The sequence below is a fragment of the Pestalotiopsis fici genome (genome assembly GCF_000516985.1).
Source record: "Pestalotiopsis fici W106-1 unplaced genomic scaffold PFICI_Scf_2, whole genome shotgun sequence".
NCBI classification, from domain to species: domain Eukaryota; kingdom Fungi; phylum Ascomycota; class Sordariomycetes; order Amphisphaeriales; family Sporocadaceae; genus Pestalotiopsis; species Pestalotiopsis fici.
The window spans coordinates 2,969,365-2,986,701 of record NW_006917092.1 but is presented as its reverse complement, the minus strand read 5'-3'; the positions used below and the strand labels follow the sequence as shown (position 1 = coordinate 2,986,701).

Below are 17,337 nucleotides of genomic sequence, written 5' to 3'. Positions count from 1 at the left end.
GCGCCATTGAGGCCCCACACTATTGCCCTGTAACTGCAGAACATTGAACTGCTGGTTTTCTGGGCCGCCTTGGCACTGCGGCGTATAACCTTGCCCTTCACCTTCCCTATCCGTGGTCATTTAGAGAACCACGATTTGGGGGGCATCATTACATTGATGGATCAACAGACTACGTTGCCGGTACTGGCACTACATGGGCAGCTACAAGATCAAACCACTGACGATGGCCTGGGGGATCATCATCCAAGGGCCAAACTTAAAATTTTCAACGCCTGCTGCTTTAGCTCATCAATGTCACTGTCTCCCATTTAAAGACACCTCAATCCCTCGGTCCATGATTTCTCGACTGGGCCAATTTTCAAACTGCCGGGCAGGCGCTTGACCAAACGGCAGTTTTTCTCTCTAGTAATCTTCTCTGCAGCTACCTTCTCCAGCCTCTCCGGGTATCCCGTTGTACCGACTGTGACGAATAATTCGGTATAACGTGAGACTTACTGCAGAGACTCAGGAGCCTTTAACAACCTCTCCGGGTCAGCTAAGATGCGAGTATTCCACGCCGTTTTAACATCCAGTGCCATATCGTAAACGATTTCGACGCTCTATATACCAATTATCCAACCTACGATATCAGCTACCCGATCCCCGAATTTCTTCGCCAGCCGGTGCGTTGCAGTCGCGTCCCCCTAGCTCCCGCCCGCTTGTGGCTCGGGCCCCGACCGGCTGTTCTATACCTTTTGCCGCGACTTGGACCTCCCGGGCTGTCGACGCTGGTGCCAGTGACTCTGTCCAACATCCTTCTGGACTCATGTTGACTGAGAAGATAATCATTTTGAGAGCGCAGTCTATATGGGGAAAAAAGAAATCTCCAAATGTCGGACGAGTCCAAGCACTCGTACTTCTCCTTCGAACGTATCGACGACGGGCGCGCACCAGCTGCATCGATGCAGGTCGACGCTCCAAGACGAACCTGTTCCAAGTCAAGTACTCTTGCCTGTCATCCGACGACCAGAGTCTGGCATTTTCATGCCCCAGCTTCAAATCAACTGGTAGTCTCGTAAAATCAAGGTCCGCCACCGGGACTAGTAAGTATAAGTATATCTACATTCATGGCCTCGTCTAAGACCGTTCTTGATGATCCCGTAAAAAGTCACAAAAAAAAAAAGAAAGAGAGAGAGAGAAGAAGAAAAGAGTCAATCTTCTATACATTGGTTTGATTGAGTACTTGATACCAAGTAAACTTTTGCTTTTTTTCACCTTAGATTCTATCATATACTGCTCCGTCGCTCGCCTTCAATCTGCGTCGTAAGAATGCCTCAATAAGTAAAACGACAATCCGATGACATCCCTAGGCTACGACTTTGTATTTATCATGCATCTTCATACAACACTTCATGATTTTGTGACTGGTGTCTTTTAATCCGCCTTGTCATGTGGTTCCGCCCAGGAAAGCTGGGCATATCCGCCCGCCATGGCGAGGAGCACGAGAATGAGGGCAACGGTCTTGTTGCAGATCAAGACCGCTGCCTGTTTCGATGCGCTGTTTTGACACTTTTATTCCCCGTCCTGCCCTGTTGCGTTCTTTCTGGTATCTTTTGGCTGCTAGAGGGACTGCGGCGGCAGGGGCCATAGTTGTCGCAGGTCCTCTTCGCTCACAACCGACGGCGCCGTGGCTGCCGTCCCAGACCAAACCCCGCTGGTTATACGTCCTCCTCTTGACGGTATCCGACAGCATCGCATTCGCGGAAACATGGAGGCAATATCGTTACGCCCGGGTGTACTTGCTGGCTCCATGGTGTGTAGTGTGTGGCCACCGATCCGGATGGTAAATCTTGACAAACTAATAGAACCGCCTCTTGTTATACTTGGCCCCCTTGATCTGCTCGAGGATATCGTAGGGTGTACATTGTGGGTTCTTCAGCCAACGGGCCAGGCAGAGGTCGTGGACGTTGTTGTCTTTGGAGGAGGAGGCTCTCGTTTCGCGGATCGAGGCATTGCCCGTCAATTTATCGTGGATAAGAGTCTTCGGTGCATATCTGGACTCTTTTGGTGAAAAATTTGAATACTCAAGACAGCTTCTGGTCATGCAGTGGGGATATACTTGGTCATTAAGGTATGGTAGCATTGCCAGAGCTGGCACTCTCTGGCTCTGGAAATGTGGCGAGCCTCATCACCCAATAAAGAGTTCAGCAGCATTCAAGCAGGTCCTAGATGCTCCCAATCCATTATCCCTTCGGCCAAAGCCTTTTTGTCGCGAGATCAGATGGGTAAATACATCGAGCATTTTTGTAAATGTTGCAGGAGGTATCAAGTTCGCCATCCCAGCTTTCTATCACTTGATCAAAGCACCAGCACAAGTTCGAGGCCGCTCAGTCATCCAACCTCGGACGCCAAACCCCAATATCCGGTAAATGCAGCATAGTTTATAGTTGCACCCTTGATCGGCTCGGTTACAGAGACAGAGAGAGGTTACGGCCCCTTGTTGTGGCAAACTCCCGCAAAACTGCTCGCGAGCCCTGGTAGCCAGAGTCGCTTTAGGTAAATAGCACCGAGGATGTTTGCAGAAAACTGTAATAAAAGGTTCAAGGAAAGGCCGAGAGAGCAACAGTGAAGCCACGGACTGATGCACTCATGCGTCTCAATAGAGCCAACAATTTTGAGGACGCCTACCTTGGCCATCCCGTTCCATCTTGTTGTGGACCGATTTGTAAGAGTCAAGAGTTTTTACGCGTGCTGCAACTCAAACCGAAAGACCACCTTTACAATGTTGAATCTCCTACCTCTCCCTAACGCTCTCTATTGTGACACGTCAAATTCACTAGAATTTTCGACTGATGCGTATCTTAAAATCCCATACCAATCAATTCAAAAGCATTAGTTGTCTACTCTAGCTAGATTAGTCTCCGAATCAGATCAAGAATCAGCGCAGTTGCAAGAGAGTGTTGACTGCCGCATCGTATCAAATACCTACTGACAGGTTTGACTCAACCAGCCTGGATTTTCATTGTTGTATCGTCGACGCCACCAAGCTGTGGCTAGAGTTTGATAGTTAAAGAACATGTAGTGCAAGGGCTATTTTTGTAGTGCTCCCGAGGAAGTAGGTGTCTCCCCACCACGTCGGTCAACATCTGGCTGGAAACATGCACATATTTTGTCACGACTTCGACCCTGGTGACCCGCTTGAGGTCTTCTAAGAAGCCCCAAGTTGAGAGTGGTAGTTGAGGCTGTATGAAGAACCAAACTGGGATTGTTTTATTCATACAGCTAAGCGACCCCGATCTGTGATGGGAGAGAGAAGCCATCCAAGGCTCTATTCCCAGCAAGCACTATTCATGACCTAAGCCTACCCTCTAATTTTCAGCAGCTCCTGTAGTTATCCTGACAGACAAAAGAAAAAACAAGAATAGGGTGAGCATCACATAAAATGATTCTACCCAGGGAGTTTCCCATTCCTGGAGACAGGTCGGGCTTCGTGTCCACAAAACACTGGTCGTATTTGATGCGCACTTCGTTATTGAGTCTGCAGTCGCCCAGGTTCAATGGTCCAGTCTCTCACACGACAGATCCGCTTGCTTGTGGAAGAGAGGGTTGATCTGTCTCTTTCGATTGTCCCCTAGACAGAACCCCACACGTGGAACACAACGGCTTTCCATCTCGGTCGACATTGGCGAATGGTGTGACTGGGAAGATCCGGTTGCAGTTTGCGCAGTGCACCTTTTGTCTGTGACGGTAACACTGTCCACATAGTAGTCGACCACTGAGGCTCCGGAGGGCATTTTCATCGACCTCAATCTCACACTCACAGATTCCACAGGATCCTATGAGTACTTCTGGCCTGTCCGATGGTGGCGACCGATACAACCGAGGCAATGCAGGCGCATCATTAAGGGACCCAGGTGCATCATTAGAAGACCCAGGCGCATCATTAGGGGACATAGGTGCATCATTAGGGGACCCAGGCGTATCAAGGTCCATATCCTCGTCTTGAGACTCCTTTATCGACACTGCCGAGTCCGCACTATCCTTCATTTCAGGAACCAAATGCCTCAAAGAGCTGGGTGTCGAGGGCATAGACTGCCCATCCTCTTCAGGTCCAACGACCGGAGGATCTTGATTCTGCAAAGGGAAGAGTAGATACCACATTTCTTCCCGAGACCGGAGCACTGGGAGAACCTGGGGAAGCATTGGAGGAGAATCCCCAGCGTGATTTTTATATTTGGGCACCAGTGCTTTCAGAACGGTCAGGGCCACATGTACTTCCAACGGGTCCTCCCGCTGAAGTAACTCCTCTGCCTTGCTTTGGAGCTGCTGCATACCATCCCTCCAGTCAACAACATCATACTTTCGCGGGGCTTCGTGATGTGAAAGCCATGAACGAATGACGGAAAAGACTGTATGACACACATTGTACTCGTATGGCTGTTTCTTAAATGCTTCCAGGGCTAACGTAAGAGTGTAGTGGCTCGTGCAATATCTGCCCATTTCTTCGTCGTCGAGAGCTGGGTCGTATTTAGATGACCAGAGAGGAATCACAAACTCGTTCAGGTTCCAGAAAAATGCCGGACAATCTTCCGGTTTGGTGTAATCATCTGGTATAATGTCAGAAATCGGGATGATGGAACGCGGGAAGGCAGCCTCACCGTCTGCTGACCCTGCGATTATGTCATTGAGCATTGACAGGGGCACGGGCTTGAAGCCAAGTATTTTTTGCACTTCGGGGCCCATAAGGAATGAGAGAACCTCTCTTGCTCGAACGATTGTCTTGTGTCCCGCCATGCGTGCGTATTCCTCCACAATCCTCTCTGTGAGGAAGGTTGAACAAGCTGTGAATACTATTATGTAACGCTACTATCAGCATCAAGAAGGAATTGACAGAAACACCAGGCCATCCGCCCGAGCAGAGGGCAGCAATGGGAAACTTACATTGCTTTTCACTCATTCCTGTCTGGGTTGCGTCTCTTTCTACTTGGTCGAACAATCCAGAGCCATTGTCTGGCCCAAAGAGAACGTCATTTACATCCCCTTGGCCACGGAGGTAGACCTTTAGTCGTTCCAACAATTGTGAATAGATGTGCTGCATGGTATAGGGTCGAATGAATCGATATTGTGTACGAGGTTGACGTAGCACATGTGATAAGTCTTGCTGTTTACAATGTTGTACGGCTTATATTTACACTTGAGAAGACGCAGGAGAAGAAGTAACCTGTAAAAGTTGCCCTCAAGGTCAACAACAATTCGAGTGACGCAAAACCTTATTGTAGGCAAGGACAACCTTTCGAGTTGGTCACTTCCCCGTGAGTCCCTGGCCACCACCCCCAAACGTTATTACAACTAAAGAGCAAAAAGGCCACATCGTACATAAGGTGGAAGGGAGATATCAATCGATGTTTCCGGCTTTAAGTTTGGGAGCCCCGACAGAATTCGCAGGTTTCTACAATGGAAGTGCCGCTCTGGTAAAGCGAATGTGACTTCCAGGATCATGAAAGCTCTGGTCTCCATTACCAAGCGGCTTTGCAATTCCATCTATTCCTTCGGTCGTGAATGAATTCGTCTTTTCTTGGAGTCAACTACACATGCAGGATATCCCCCTTTCCCCAAAGTGAAAATAAAATCTTCCTTTTACTTGGAACATTTTGTCATTTTGTCGACAGTGCGCACGGTATGAATGGCGCCATTCTAAAGTCATGTAGCTATAGGGGTTTTAAGCTCAAAGTCGCGGGTTCCACGGACACTCGATGTACAAAAGGCGGTCCAAGTCAACATCATAGCAAGGGGGGTATCGAGTGGGTGAGAAACTGTGATAATCAGCATCAATATGAATTGATATCTACCAGTTACAGTGACACCAATGTCACACAAGTACATGATCTGAAAGCCCCATGCAACTGCTCTCCTCGCCATACAGTTAATGCTGGAGGATATTCATCATCGCAATCGTGTTTGCGTCCATCATCGAGCTTCTTTTCTCAGACTTGCCTTTTAGGAAGTCGCGCCCTCAAAGATGCTGTCATCAGCTGATACCAATCCTTATAGCAGATCCATCGCAATGCAAATCATGTGTCTTACGACACTGTCATGGCCATACACAAACGCTCCCTCGCAAGCGGCATCCCACTGGTGATCTATTCTTCAAGATCGTCCAGGTTGAGGTTACTCAGCTCCAGCTCGAGGTCATGGAGGCAGCGAAAGTCGCGGAGAGGACCATCCGAGTTGATCAGACCCTCTCTATCGACAACCTTGGTAGAGAGGCTGTTGGGCTTAGGTTTATAGTTGAGGAACGAGCCATGCTTATCCAGCTCGATAATGCTCGTCTCGACCTTAGCTTCGGGGCCTTGAGTGAAACCTTTCTGCTGATCCAGTTCGTTTACACTCTTGACCTTGTCAAATTGTCCCGAAATGTCTGTAGTCTCCTCGCCCATGTCAAAAAACGGAAGGCCTGCTTCAGCGTAGTCTGATGCTTCGATTGGACATGGAGGTGGTGCCCTGCCAGTGAACTTCAAGAAGTCCTGACTGTTGAATAGGTGGACTCGAAAGGCCATGGTTGCATCACGGTCCCATAGGTCCGGGTTGTGGGTATCCTTGCAAATGCTTTGCTTGATCATTCCTCCAGCAGCGAGGCCCATAGCTTTCGGGGCAATTCCTCCGCCACGCAATTTGAGGACAAGATGAATCGTAGAACCCTAGACGAGTATTAGCATGTAGAACTAGCTTCGAATATCCAATACATACTGTTGTGATTCCATAGTTGGCGAGGAGTAAGACTCCAAATTTTGTTAGCATATCGATAGTGGACATCAATGTATTTGTAACTCGACTTACCATCTTCTAGCTGGCAGCCATCATATATCATTCTCTGTTGATCCGTTGGAATACCTTCTGATTTGCACACTGCACACTTGAGTTGATAAACTGTGGCCTCTGGGCTGAAAGGTATCTCTATGATATTTCCCCTGAGTGTCCGGATTTTGACATAGAATCCATTGCTGACTGGCTTCTTCAATCCCTTTGATCCCAATTCTTTCAACTTGATCTCCTGGAACTTATCAAGGTCAAGGGGCGTGACTTCGAGCTGGATTCCTCCAAGCTCTTCCTGTCCTGCGACTTGAGCCTCTACACTGTATCCAGTGCCAAGAGGCATGGCAACAAATTGCTTGACTACACCAGGTGAGGTTGCGAAACCATCCAGCCATAGCTGTTGAGGGGTGATGACGTAGTCTTGGATCGAATCACCCTTGTCTTGGACCTTCAGGCGGCGGACTTGAGCAGTCAAGTCTTCTGCGCAGTGCTCTCCAGAGATAGCGTTGACTCCTCCAGCATAGATCTTGACGAGGAACGGGTCGGATGCTGTGAACTTGATCCATGTTGCTTCTTTCTCTGATCAGGGAGAGGACATTTTAGCTTCGCGGTTAGCACCTGCTAGAGGCAAAAACTTACGATACATGGGAAAGAACACGCCTCCCTTGACAGCAATTGATTTGGGCAGTTTATTCACATAGTCGTGAATCTTGAAGAGTGGAAACACTCCCATGCTAGGTGGAAGATTTTCTATGTCGCCATTGTCGGGGACACGGATTGTGCGATGGAACTGGATCTTGAGTTGCGCAAAAGCAAAGGCCGGCGACTGTTGTCGGATGATGATGGAGCCATCTTCAAGGGTGCAATTCCATTTGTGCTCGGATGGTGCCATCATGGGCAACTGATTCGCAATCTCTGAAATTTGACTGAAGGCAACGGAGTCGACTGAATCGTGATGATACTACGGGAATGGTTTTGGTGAAAGGAAGATGTGATCTGGAAAGTAGATTAGAAGTCTGATATTTTTTTTTTTTTTGGAAGGATCTCATGAATAAATATACGTTGAGAAATGGTTGAATGCCCAAGGTAAAATGACAAGATATCTCATACTCAAGGTTTGCCGTGTGCACTGTTTGTAATGCCTCAGGCGCCACATGTCCCTGCCCGAAGGTAATCAACATGAAGCAAATATTGAACACGAAATACAAGATTCCAACACACAAATCACTTCCAAGTCGATACGACAACCCAATGGTGATAAGAAATGGGTTTCCTGCGTCATATGCTCAAACCCAAAGGTCCACGAAACGAATGCATGCCGCAGGCACCATTTGACAATCAAGATTTGTGAAAACAATATGAGGCAGTCATTTCTAGGCAATTAGGTAGTGCAGATTATCGCAAGGCAGACCATATGAGTGCCATCCCAAGACTGGTGAGGATCGCAATATGCTCGACACCACCCCAGACCTCCCTAGAGACCCTTTCTAGCCACGGCCAAAACCCCCAGGCATGCCCACTACCAGAAACGTTTGACAGCGATAATCAGAAGATTGGCCAGCGGATTGCCGCATTGTCATAACCATGGAGAACGTCCTTTGGCTACAGGCCTGAAGTGGTAGTTTGAAATTTGGCATCTACAAAGTCTTGGCTAGATGCGTCCGCGACTTGAGGTATTGTGCCAATTCAAACAACGTCTTCGGTGGTCTTCTTTTTCGTTCTGTAGTGATGGGAGTAGCCTGTTCATACTACAGAAAGTATAGAAACCCATCAAGAAACCCAACTTTCAACGACTGTCAAACAATTAGGCCACACCAACTGCGAAGGCCGTAATTCGCTCTTCGAAGCATACATGCGTGGTATTGGCCTACTAGGGCTAGAACTACTGTAGAATATAACATGATAAAGAACTCATAGCAAGCATGCGAGGCTGTGTTATTCCTGGACAGTGTGACGATGCTGCCTGTGAGATGTACTCCCAAATATTGGCCTATTCCTGATTGCTAGAGCCGGGGAGCCTTCAAGCAAACACTCTGAGTTTTCGCCACTGAAACTAATGCATGAAACCATGTCTCGATACTGTAAACAGTCTATTCATGAATCATTTTCATCAGGCGCAGAAGAAGAAATGGTGTCAATTTGGGAAACCGCGTAAGGCTGCTATGCATGTGCGAAACGACTCAAAGCGTTTCCAATACTGTTCATTCTCTCGCAAATTTCGAACAGGTCGCGATGGCCAGTAGTATGTAAGAAGACATTCACTAGAGAACTACTAGCCGTCCGTTTGTTTAGTCCTTAAAGTGTAGTAGTGAAGAGGTGCAGTTTGTTGTGAAGGCTTACATGATGATGCTAGGACTCAGCAATATTTGCATATAGGGGATGCCTCTTGCGAATTGCCGCACTTTTAATAAGAGAAGACATGGGCAGGTTACAAAGCGGATATTCCGTATTCAAACCTCATGATAGCGAAGAGCGCGAAGCTGAATATGAACCCTTCCTCCGACACTAAAATGCCCAAATACCCACCGCAAGATTGCCGCCGTCCAATAATTCGGGGGATTGTTGAAATCGGTGTCCTGGATTGCACAATATTATGCCGCCAGCCGAACTTGTGCATGATTTGTGCAATCGGCCCCACGTCAGCCCATGGCAGCCCCCGAATCACGACATCCCGACCCTCAGTTGCGATAAGCAGTCCAGAGCGTTGCCGCCCGCCGCCATCAAATCTCATTACGGCATCCTCGTCAGCTTGCGTAGCCCATACCTAGCCCATACCTGACCATGCCGCGGTAGCGTAGCCATTTCTAGCTGTGCGACGTCCGGATATCGCCGCACCAACATTGGACCGCGGGTTCGCGATAGCTATATAAGGTTTGCGCTGTGGTTCGTACCGCGTCCCGAAGGGTTTCCAGCATGTCTGGAGTCGACGACGACGATAACGTCGAAGAGTCAAGACTGCCACTCCTCGCCGCCGCTCACGCCAACGCCATGGCTTCTCAGGATCCCAAAGACCAGATCATCAGCCAGTATGGCACGGTCGACGCCGAGCGCGGCGTTGCCTCTAGCACCTTCGGCGGCGACCATGATGGTGATCTCGTGACCGCCGAGGAGAACCGCGACCTCAAGCGCGGTCTGCAGCAGCGCCACTTGTCCATGCTCGGTATTGCAGGTGCCATCGGAACGGGTCTTTTCCTCGGTCTCGGCAGCGCCGTGGCAACGGCTGGTCCTCTCGGCGCACTGCTTGGCTATGCCACGGTTGGTCTTGTCGTGTGCGCCGTGCAATTTGCTCTCGGAGAAGTCGCCGCTCTTCTCCCCGTTACTGGTTCCTTCGTCCGACATGCCGAGTTCCTGGTCGACCCGGCTCTCGGTTTCGCCATTGGTTGGAACCTGGTGTACGGCAACGTCCTGTCTATTCCTGCCGAAATCACTGCTATTGTCGTCTTGTTCGAGTACTGGTGGCCGGACATCAACCCCGCAGTGTGGATCGTCATCTTCATGGTCCTCACAGCTGCCGTCGGATTCTCCGTCATTAGAATCTTTGGTGAAATCGAGTTCACGTTTGCGATTATCAAGATCTTGTTGGTGATCTTCCTCATCATTCTTGGTCTCGTCATCAACCTCGGAGGTGTCCCGGGCACGGAGAGGATAGGGTTCAGATATTGGCAGGACCCAGGCCCTTTTGTGGAGTTGCTGCCAATTGCAAGCGGCGACTGGGGCAAGTTCCTGGGCTTCTGGAGTGTCATGACTGGCGCAGTGTTCTCTTTTGCTGGCGTGGAATCGTTGGCCATGGCTGCCGCCGAGGCCAAGAACCCGAAGCGGGCGATTCCAAAGGCTTGCAAGCGCGTTTTTGCCCGTATCGTGATCTTCTACATCTTGGCAGTGCTGATTGTCGGCATGCTGGTTGCCAGCAACGACGAGCGGTTGGGCGACGAGTCTGGAACTGCTGCCCAGAGTCCGTTTGTCATTGCTGCCTCGGCTGCTGGTATCAAGGCTATCCCATCGATTGTCAATGCCGTGGTGATTACCTCTGCCTGGTCTGCTCAGAACCAGAGTCTTCTCACTGGAACTCGTGTGCTTTACGGTCTCGCGCTCAAGGGCCAAGCTCCCAAGATCTTCCTGCGCACTACGTCCTGGGGAGTGCCATACATGTGCGTCGGTCTGTTCGTCTGCTTCATGCCCCTCAGTTTCATGAGCATGAGCAACGGCGCCTACACTGTGTTCTGGTGGCTCGTCGATTTGACAGCCGCTGGTGTGCTTATTAGCTGGTCGACCATTCTGTTGAACCATTTGAGACTGAAGATGGCACTCAGCAAGCAGGGCATTAGTGCCGACAGGTTGCCCTGGAACAACTCGTGGACTTTCTACAGTTCTGCTGTCGCCTTGTTCATGTGCATCCTTATCTTGTTTACTGCTGGTTTCACTGTTTTCTGTGATGGACAATGGGATTCCGCTACCTTTGTGTCGTCTTATCTGTGAGTGCCGATCCCAAGTGCTTGGCCTCGATTAGTTGCTAATATGTCCTTCTAGTGATATTCCTCTGGTGCTGTTCGCATATCTCATCTGGAAGTTTATCAAGAAAACCAAGATCGTGCCGCTCAAAAGCATTCCACTCGACGATGCGATCGAACAGGCGGACCAGTATCCCGATGAGCCTGAAGAGAAGATCACTGGCCCAATACGTTTTGTTAGCTGGATTTGGGACTAGAACATATAAATCTCTTGGTTAGATGTGGGATTAGAGTGCTAGACTTTGACGTCTAGACATATGCCCATATTCAAGTAAACCTCTGATTAGATAATACGCAAATTATTGCTTTTGCATCGTTTATATTGCCGACAATATCCACGGGGCATTGGACTTGTCCGGAGTGCTACTTGTGCCAGGATCGACAGACCAAGCAACTATGTTTTGTGGGCTTGACCTTAAGCCTGGCGAATTCATTCTCAAACCATCTTGCCGCCTCGCTATTAAACTACGCCTGTGCAAATGACGACAGACTGGGGTACGGCATGTGCTCTCAGCAAGAAACTGCAATTGTACCAAGAAGATGGAGATGGCAGCAGTGCAACGCAATATCACATTAAACACACAACGCCAGCTAATTACACTTTGTGGTGTAGAATGCTTGCTTATGTAAACGGTGCAGGGTGTTGACTGTCCACCAAATTCACCATTGTGTAATAATCTAGCATTCCATTTCTTGGGCTTTCAATTATTTTGCTGGGCTTCAATGCATGACATGGGCATTTTTATTGACGATCCATGGTCTGCCCGTCTTATCGATTGAAAATAATTATTTGGAGTTTCGGTCGTTTCCCGAGGTCAGACGTTCAAAGTGGTCTGTGCACAGCAAAGCCCTCGCCCAAGGGTTAGCTCGCCTAATCGGGCTTAGAGTCCACAAATCTTTGCTGTCTGGCAAGAGCGAAGCAGCCAAATTCCCCAAAGCTGGCGGTCACGGGTTCTCCAGGCGCCTTCACCAATTTCGAGCCCCTCTCGGTTTTTTTGCAATCCTCTGTTTTAACCCTTCGCCTCCAGCGACGATACTAACCGACCATCATCACAGCAGGAAACTCGAGTCAAGATGTGAGTATTTGCCCTTATATTCTGCATCCCCTTTGACACGACGACATCGATATTTTTGGGGATCATCTATTTGCTGCCAATTGCGCGACTTGGAGATGGAAGAAGAGATGGATCACTTGGGGAGCGAAAATACCCGTCGGACGTGCGGCACTCACAAAAAAATCGACCCGAATTTTTCTGCTTGGAGACTCGTCATCGATATTCGGCACCACGATCAACAAGAACAATTCCATCAGCGATAGCATGGCATCACGAACGATTCGAATAGATGATCTTCCCATCAATGTTCCGATAAACGTCTTTTTTTCATGATGGTCACATTTATCATGCTGCATGACCAATCATCTCTTGTGGTCATGCAGCATCACAAAAAAAAAAGTCATGAACAATTTGGCTGATCTTCCAATCACAGGGTCAACTTGAGAACTCAGAAGCGCCTGGCCGCCTCGGTCATTGGCTGCGGCAAGAACAAGATCTGGCTCGACCCCAACGAGGTCAGCGAGATCTCCAACGCCAACTCTCGCCAGACCATCCGCAAGCTCGTCAAGGATGGCTTGATCATCCAGAAGCCCGTCACCATGCACTCGAGATCTCGTGCTCGTGAGCTCAACCTCGCCCGCCGTGACGGTCGCCACCGAGGCTTCGGTAAGCGCAAGGGTACCGCCGATGCTCGTATGCCCGAGCAGGTCCTCTGGATGCGCCGCCTCCGTGTCCTCCGCCGCCTCCTCGTCAAGTACCGTGCCTCTGGCAAGATCGACAAGCACCTCTACCACGAGCTGTACCACTCCAGCAAGGGTAACGCCTTCAAGCACAAGAGAGCTCTCGTTGAGCACGTACGTCACCCCTCTCCCTATTGGCGACATTGTCTTGGAAACTCCGTTTTCACGATACTCGACGTATTCATAAGAGTTTGCGACAAGACATGATAGCTCGCCGCAAAGTCCGACATGAGAATTGCTTGCTAACTTGTTATCTCTACAGATCCACCGTGCCAAGGCTGAGAAGGCCCGTGAGCGTGCCCTGAAGGAGGAGATGGACGCCAAGCGTGCCAAGACCAAGGCTGCCCGTGAGCGCAAGCAGGAGAGAGTTGCCGCCAAGCGGGAAGCTCTGATGGGTGGTGCCGAGGAGGAGAAGTAAAGGGTAGATCACGAACAAATGTCATGTCATGGTCATCAACACATGGATCTGCGGATACCCTAGACGAAACAGAAAATGGTCTGGTATCTGAGGACGGCTGCATTCGGAGTCAATGGTTTGGGTCACCTGATTTTCCTCTGAAGAGAGGCTCAGCGACAAGTCGTAAAACAAAAATGCGAATCAAGTCACGAGCCTTTGGCATGTAGCATGAGAACACGGATGCATTTCACGCTCGATTTTTAATATTGCAGCTTTGATACTTGGACTCCAGGCCAGCCTCTGGCGACCAAATGCCTATATCGACCGCCGTGATTGGAAAACTCTCCACCAGAGACTTGATCTGAGAATCCTCCTAGTGATTTGCCGCATCATGTGCGTGCTAGTACATGAGGAGGCGAATTCCTGCCATTCTCTTAGACATCCTCCATGTCATACAAAAGCCAAATCATGACCGCTGCGAATGCATGTAGTCCCCCGTGCTCGCAGCTCTACTAGCGCACCGAGGCCTTGTACGTACGTACCGAGGCCTGTCATGCTTGGAGATGTCCAAGCTATCCATCGGTGGCCCAGCATGATGAATCATGCCCACCGAGGCTTGATCAATCAACATCGAGATATTGTGTTAGGGTTACTGGCCTACAAGTGTCATGTATATTCAAAACAATCATAGGATTGCAAGAAACGGGTATAATATGGCGTAAAGATGCCAGGTGTATTTTCCCTAATGGTTACATAATGTCAATGTCCTTGAATTTGGGAGTCTCGTTCCCCTGATTGCTTTTGGATGGAATACGACGAGATCATGTCTCAACAGCAAATAGACGACACAGCAATCAGATCATCATGTCATGTGAAAAAAAAAATGGAATGTAATTCATTTCTAAAAGATTCGTCTTTAGCTGTAAAATATACATGATCAACTGGCTCTAAATGATTCTAAAAAGTCATGTCGTATCCTCTCTTTTTTTGTCTATGCTTCTATAGTTTGCTCTTGACCCTCTCGTCCTTCTTGAATAGGACATTGCTGTTTGGGTATGGGTCAAAGACGACCTTGTTCAGGGGATTGAGCTCGCTGGCCCGGTAGAACATGTCCTGGTAGACGTTGCCGTCGTAGCGGCCCAGACTCGAGTCGAGCTGCCAGTCGGAGAACTTCCAGGCGTCGACGAGGCGGATGGCGTGGGGGCGGATCTCCTCGAGCAGCTTCATGACGGCGCGGCGGGCCAGGGTGATTTGGCGCACCGTGACGGCGGCGCTGGAGAAGAACTCGGAAGCCTCGCGCTCCAGCGTGTTGAGCGCAAACAGGCGGAACAGGCTGTGCAGGATGGTAATGGTCTGGCGGTCCAGCGAGCTCTTGGTCGCCTCGTCGTGCACCAGGGCGTCGTGGAACGACTTGACCACCATGTACTGGGCGTGCGCCGTGCTAAGGCGGTGGAAGTCGACCAGCAGACTGTTCCACGGCCGCTTCTCCTCGTCGCGTCGCTGGAGCGCCTCGAACGTCAGGTGGGCGACTCGCCAACCAAACGCCTCGACCAGCTCCGTGTCCGACGCCAGCACGTCAAACGAGGCGCCCACGTCGCGGCGGGCCAGGTACGCCTTGAGGATGCGCGTCGTGTCGTTGTCGCCCGCCTTGCCCGACAGCACCGCCCGACCCGACTTGAGCAGGTATCGGCACACCTGCTGGGTGAGCATGTAGTTGTCACCCTCCCACGTCAGCGTAGGCAGGTAGTCGGCGTACCAGGTGCCGATGCCGGAGAAGGAGCTGTAGCCGTGACCACCGCAAGCACGGCGGCACACCTCGAGACCCTCGCCGGCCACGGTACTGCCGTAGGCCTTGAGGGCGCAAGAGGTCGCGTGCAGGTCTGCCAGCAGGTCGGTGCCAGGGTTCAGCTCTTCAGGGCCTGGCCGGCGGTTCGCATCACTGAGTTTGGCGGCATCGCGGCCCGCCGCCATGCGCTTCTGGTTCTCTTGATACATCTGGATCATGTTGCGACCCGTAAAGTGCAGGGCATACGTGGCGGCGAGAAGAGGCAGCAGGCGGACCTGCACCATGGTATAGTTGAGCACGGGGTTCTCGCCAACGTCGGAGCCCTTGGCGTCGAGGTCTTGAAACTGTCGGCGAACGGCGCAGTACCGTGTGGCAATGGTGACACCGCGGGCGAGGGTGGCGCCCGACTGGAGCACAATGCTGCTGCGGATAAAGGTCAGGGTGCCATAGACCAAGTTGGGGTTCGACGGCCGCTTGTATTTGCCGGTCTCGGGATCTATGTGGGAGAATCGGGCCAGCATGTTGACGTGCGGCACCTTGACCTGGTTGAGCAAGAGGAAACCATTGTCCATGGTGTTGTAGCCAAACTTGGGGCCAATGTCGCCAACGTGGACATTCTCGAGCGGCTCGTGGGTCTTGAGGTCTCTGATCTGGACCACAAAGGGGTGCGGGCCATAGTTTCTGCCGTCAATCATGAGCTGGGCCATGACGACTGCGTGGTTTGCCGTCTTGCCAAGGGAGCCGATCCACCATTTGGACGAGGTGAGATGTGGCGAGTGAATAGTAAAGGTCTTGTCCTGTTGGTTCCAGGTCGCCGTTGTCTCTAGACCTCTGACGTTGGAACCGTGTCCCAGCTCGGTCTGGGCGTAACAGCCAACAATCTGGTAGTTCTCGGCCTTCTTGAGGAAGAGCTCGTGCTGCTGGGGCGTGCCCTGCTCGCGCAGGGTAACGAGAAACATGGTGGCATGGAGGCCGTATGGAGTTGGCTCGCTCAACAGATCATTGGCACACTGATACTCCTCCTGCGTCCACTTGTGCTGGACTGACAGCTGCTGCAGGCGCTTTCCCTTTGCCAGCGAGGCCTTGATGCGGTCCTCGCGGCCCTGGAAGTAGTTTTGGGACTTGTCAAAGACGGGGTCGTTGGACAGGATTCCCAGGATGCGCTCCCGCATGGCCAGCGTCTGCTTGGTGAACATGTAGTCGGCCAGCTGGTCAACATTGATGTTGCTAGAGGCGCGTTCGCTGGCCAGCAGGTCGGCGCCTTGCGGCTCCGCCGGCTTCAGCTTCTTCACCCAGTCCGGATTCGGTGGCATGGTGGCGTAGGACTGCGTTTGTTTAGGTTTCCTTTGGGCAGAGCACTGAAATCTGTGAAAGTGACAGAGACGAGAGTGAAAATAAATCCCAAGAATGATCTGAAAGAATAATGAGGTGCCCGGGTATTGTGTCTTCGGACCTTGGGACCCTTTCGAAGGGAGCCGAGGTAGTCCGTAAGCGGACCCATCCCTGCGCTCCACCAAAAAGCCCCCATACTAACTCCATACTATCTAGACCACGATAAGGTTAGCTGTGTGGGCCAACGGGCGTTGAAAGCCTCCATGTTGGACCAATTTTGCACCAATTTGCTGTGTTTTGCCCTCAAACTTTCCCATTTTCTCCCCCGGATCTGGGCCCTTTTCTTGGAGTTGGGGGGTGGCTACGGGCTCTTAGCATTGATTTGTTCTGGTCTCATCTTCCCCAGGCCGCCCGGCGCTGGAGTCCAGCCAAGTCAGTTCGAGGCCCGGGCGGTCTGTTAGTACTAGCACCAAGGAAGGTCTTTGCTCGCCCTCTTCCAGCATGTGAATGTATTCTTCTTGTCCTCGTGGCACACATTCATCTTTGCCTGAGCCGTCCACGGGTGCTGTCGTCATTCATTTTAACTCTTGGCCCAATGATACTCCGAGGCCGGCAATGGCCGGCTGCTCGTCTTGTTGTCAGCAGCTTGTCAGATTTCCATGTGGCAAGAATCATCTTTCATCTGCTAGGCGGAACAACGGCTGGGCTTGCTGCTGACAACGGGCGC

The 17,337-nt window shown here is 50.8% G+C and overlaps 5 protein-coding genes across 5 annotated transcripts; 2 read left to right on the top strand and 3 right to left on the bottom strand.

The window, feature by feature from the left end:
• Nucleotides 1-3,610: 3,610 nt before the first annotated feature.
• On the bottom strand, nucleotides 3,611-5,077 carry PFICI_03092 (uncharacterized protein; the record flags this gene model as incomplete). The annotated part of the gene is made up of 3 exons (XM_007831673.1): nucleotides 3,611-3,732; nucleotides 3,801-4,820; nucleotides 4,921-5,077. The coding sequence occupies 3 exons, from the start codon at nucleotides 5,075-5,077 to the stop codon at nucleotides 3,611-3,613; spliced, it is 1,299 nt and encodes a 432-aa protein (XP_007829864.1).
• A 1,042-nt stretch (nucleotides 5,078-6,119) lies between these two features.
• PFICI_03091 (uncharacterized protein) lies at nucleotides 6,120-7,684 on the bottom strand (the record flags this gene model as incomplete). The annotated part of the gene is made up of 4 exons (XM_007831672.1): nucleotides 6,120-6,677; nucleotides 6,727-6,758; nucleotides 6,817-7,371; nucleotides 7,432-7,684. The coding sequence occupies 4 exons, from the start codon at nucleotides 7,682-7,684 to the stop codon at nucleotides 6,120-6,122; spliced, it is 1,398 nt and encodes a 465-aa protein (XP_007829863.1).
• A 2,021-nt stretch (nucleotides 7,685-9,705) lies between these two features.
• PFICI_03090 (uncharacterized protein) lies at nucleotides 9,706-11,497 on the top strand (the record flags this gene model as incomplete). The annotated part of the gene is made up of 2 exons (XM_007831671.1): nucleotides 9,706-11,264; nucleotides 11,320-11,497. The coding sequence occupies 2 exons, from the start codon at nucleotides 9,706-9,708 to the stop codon at nucleotides 11,495-11,497; spliced, it is 1,737 nt and encodes a 578-aa protein (XP_007829862.1).
• Nucleotides 11,498-12,954: 1,457 nt separating this feature from the next.
• On the top strand, nucleotides 12,955-13,513 carry PFICI_03089 (uncharacterized protein; the record flags this gene model as incomplete). The annotated part of the gene is made up of 2 exons (XM_007831670.1): nucleotides 12,955-13,209; nucleotides 13,358-13,513. 2 exons carry the CDS (start codon nucleotides 12,955-12,957, stop codon nucleotides 13,511-13,513), a joined length of 411 nt encoding a protein of 136 aa, XP_007829861.1.
• A 978-nt stretch (nucleotides 13,514-14,491) lies between these two features.
• PFICI_03088 (uncharacterized protein) lies at nucleotides 14,492-16,591 on the bottom strand (the record flags this gene model as incomplete). The annotated part of the gene is made up of 1 exon (XM_007831669.1): nucleotides 14,492-16,591. One exon carries the CDS (start codon nucleotides 16,589-16,591, stop codon nucleotides 14,492-14,494), a length of 2,100 nt encoding a protein of 699 aa, XP_007829860.1.
• Nucleotides 16,592-17,337: the final 746 nt, after the last annotated feature.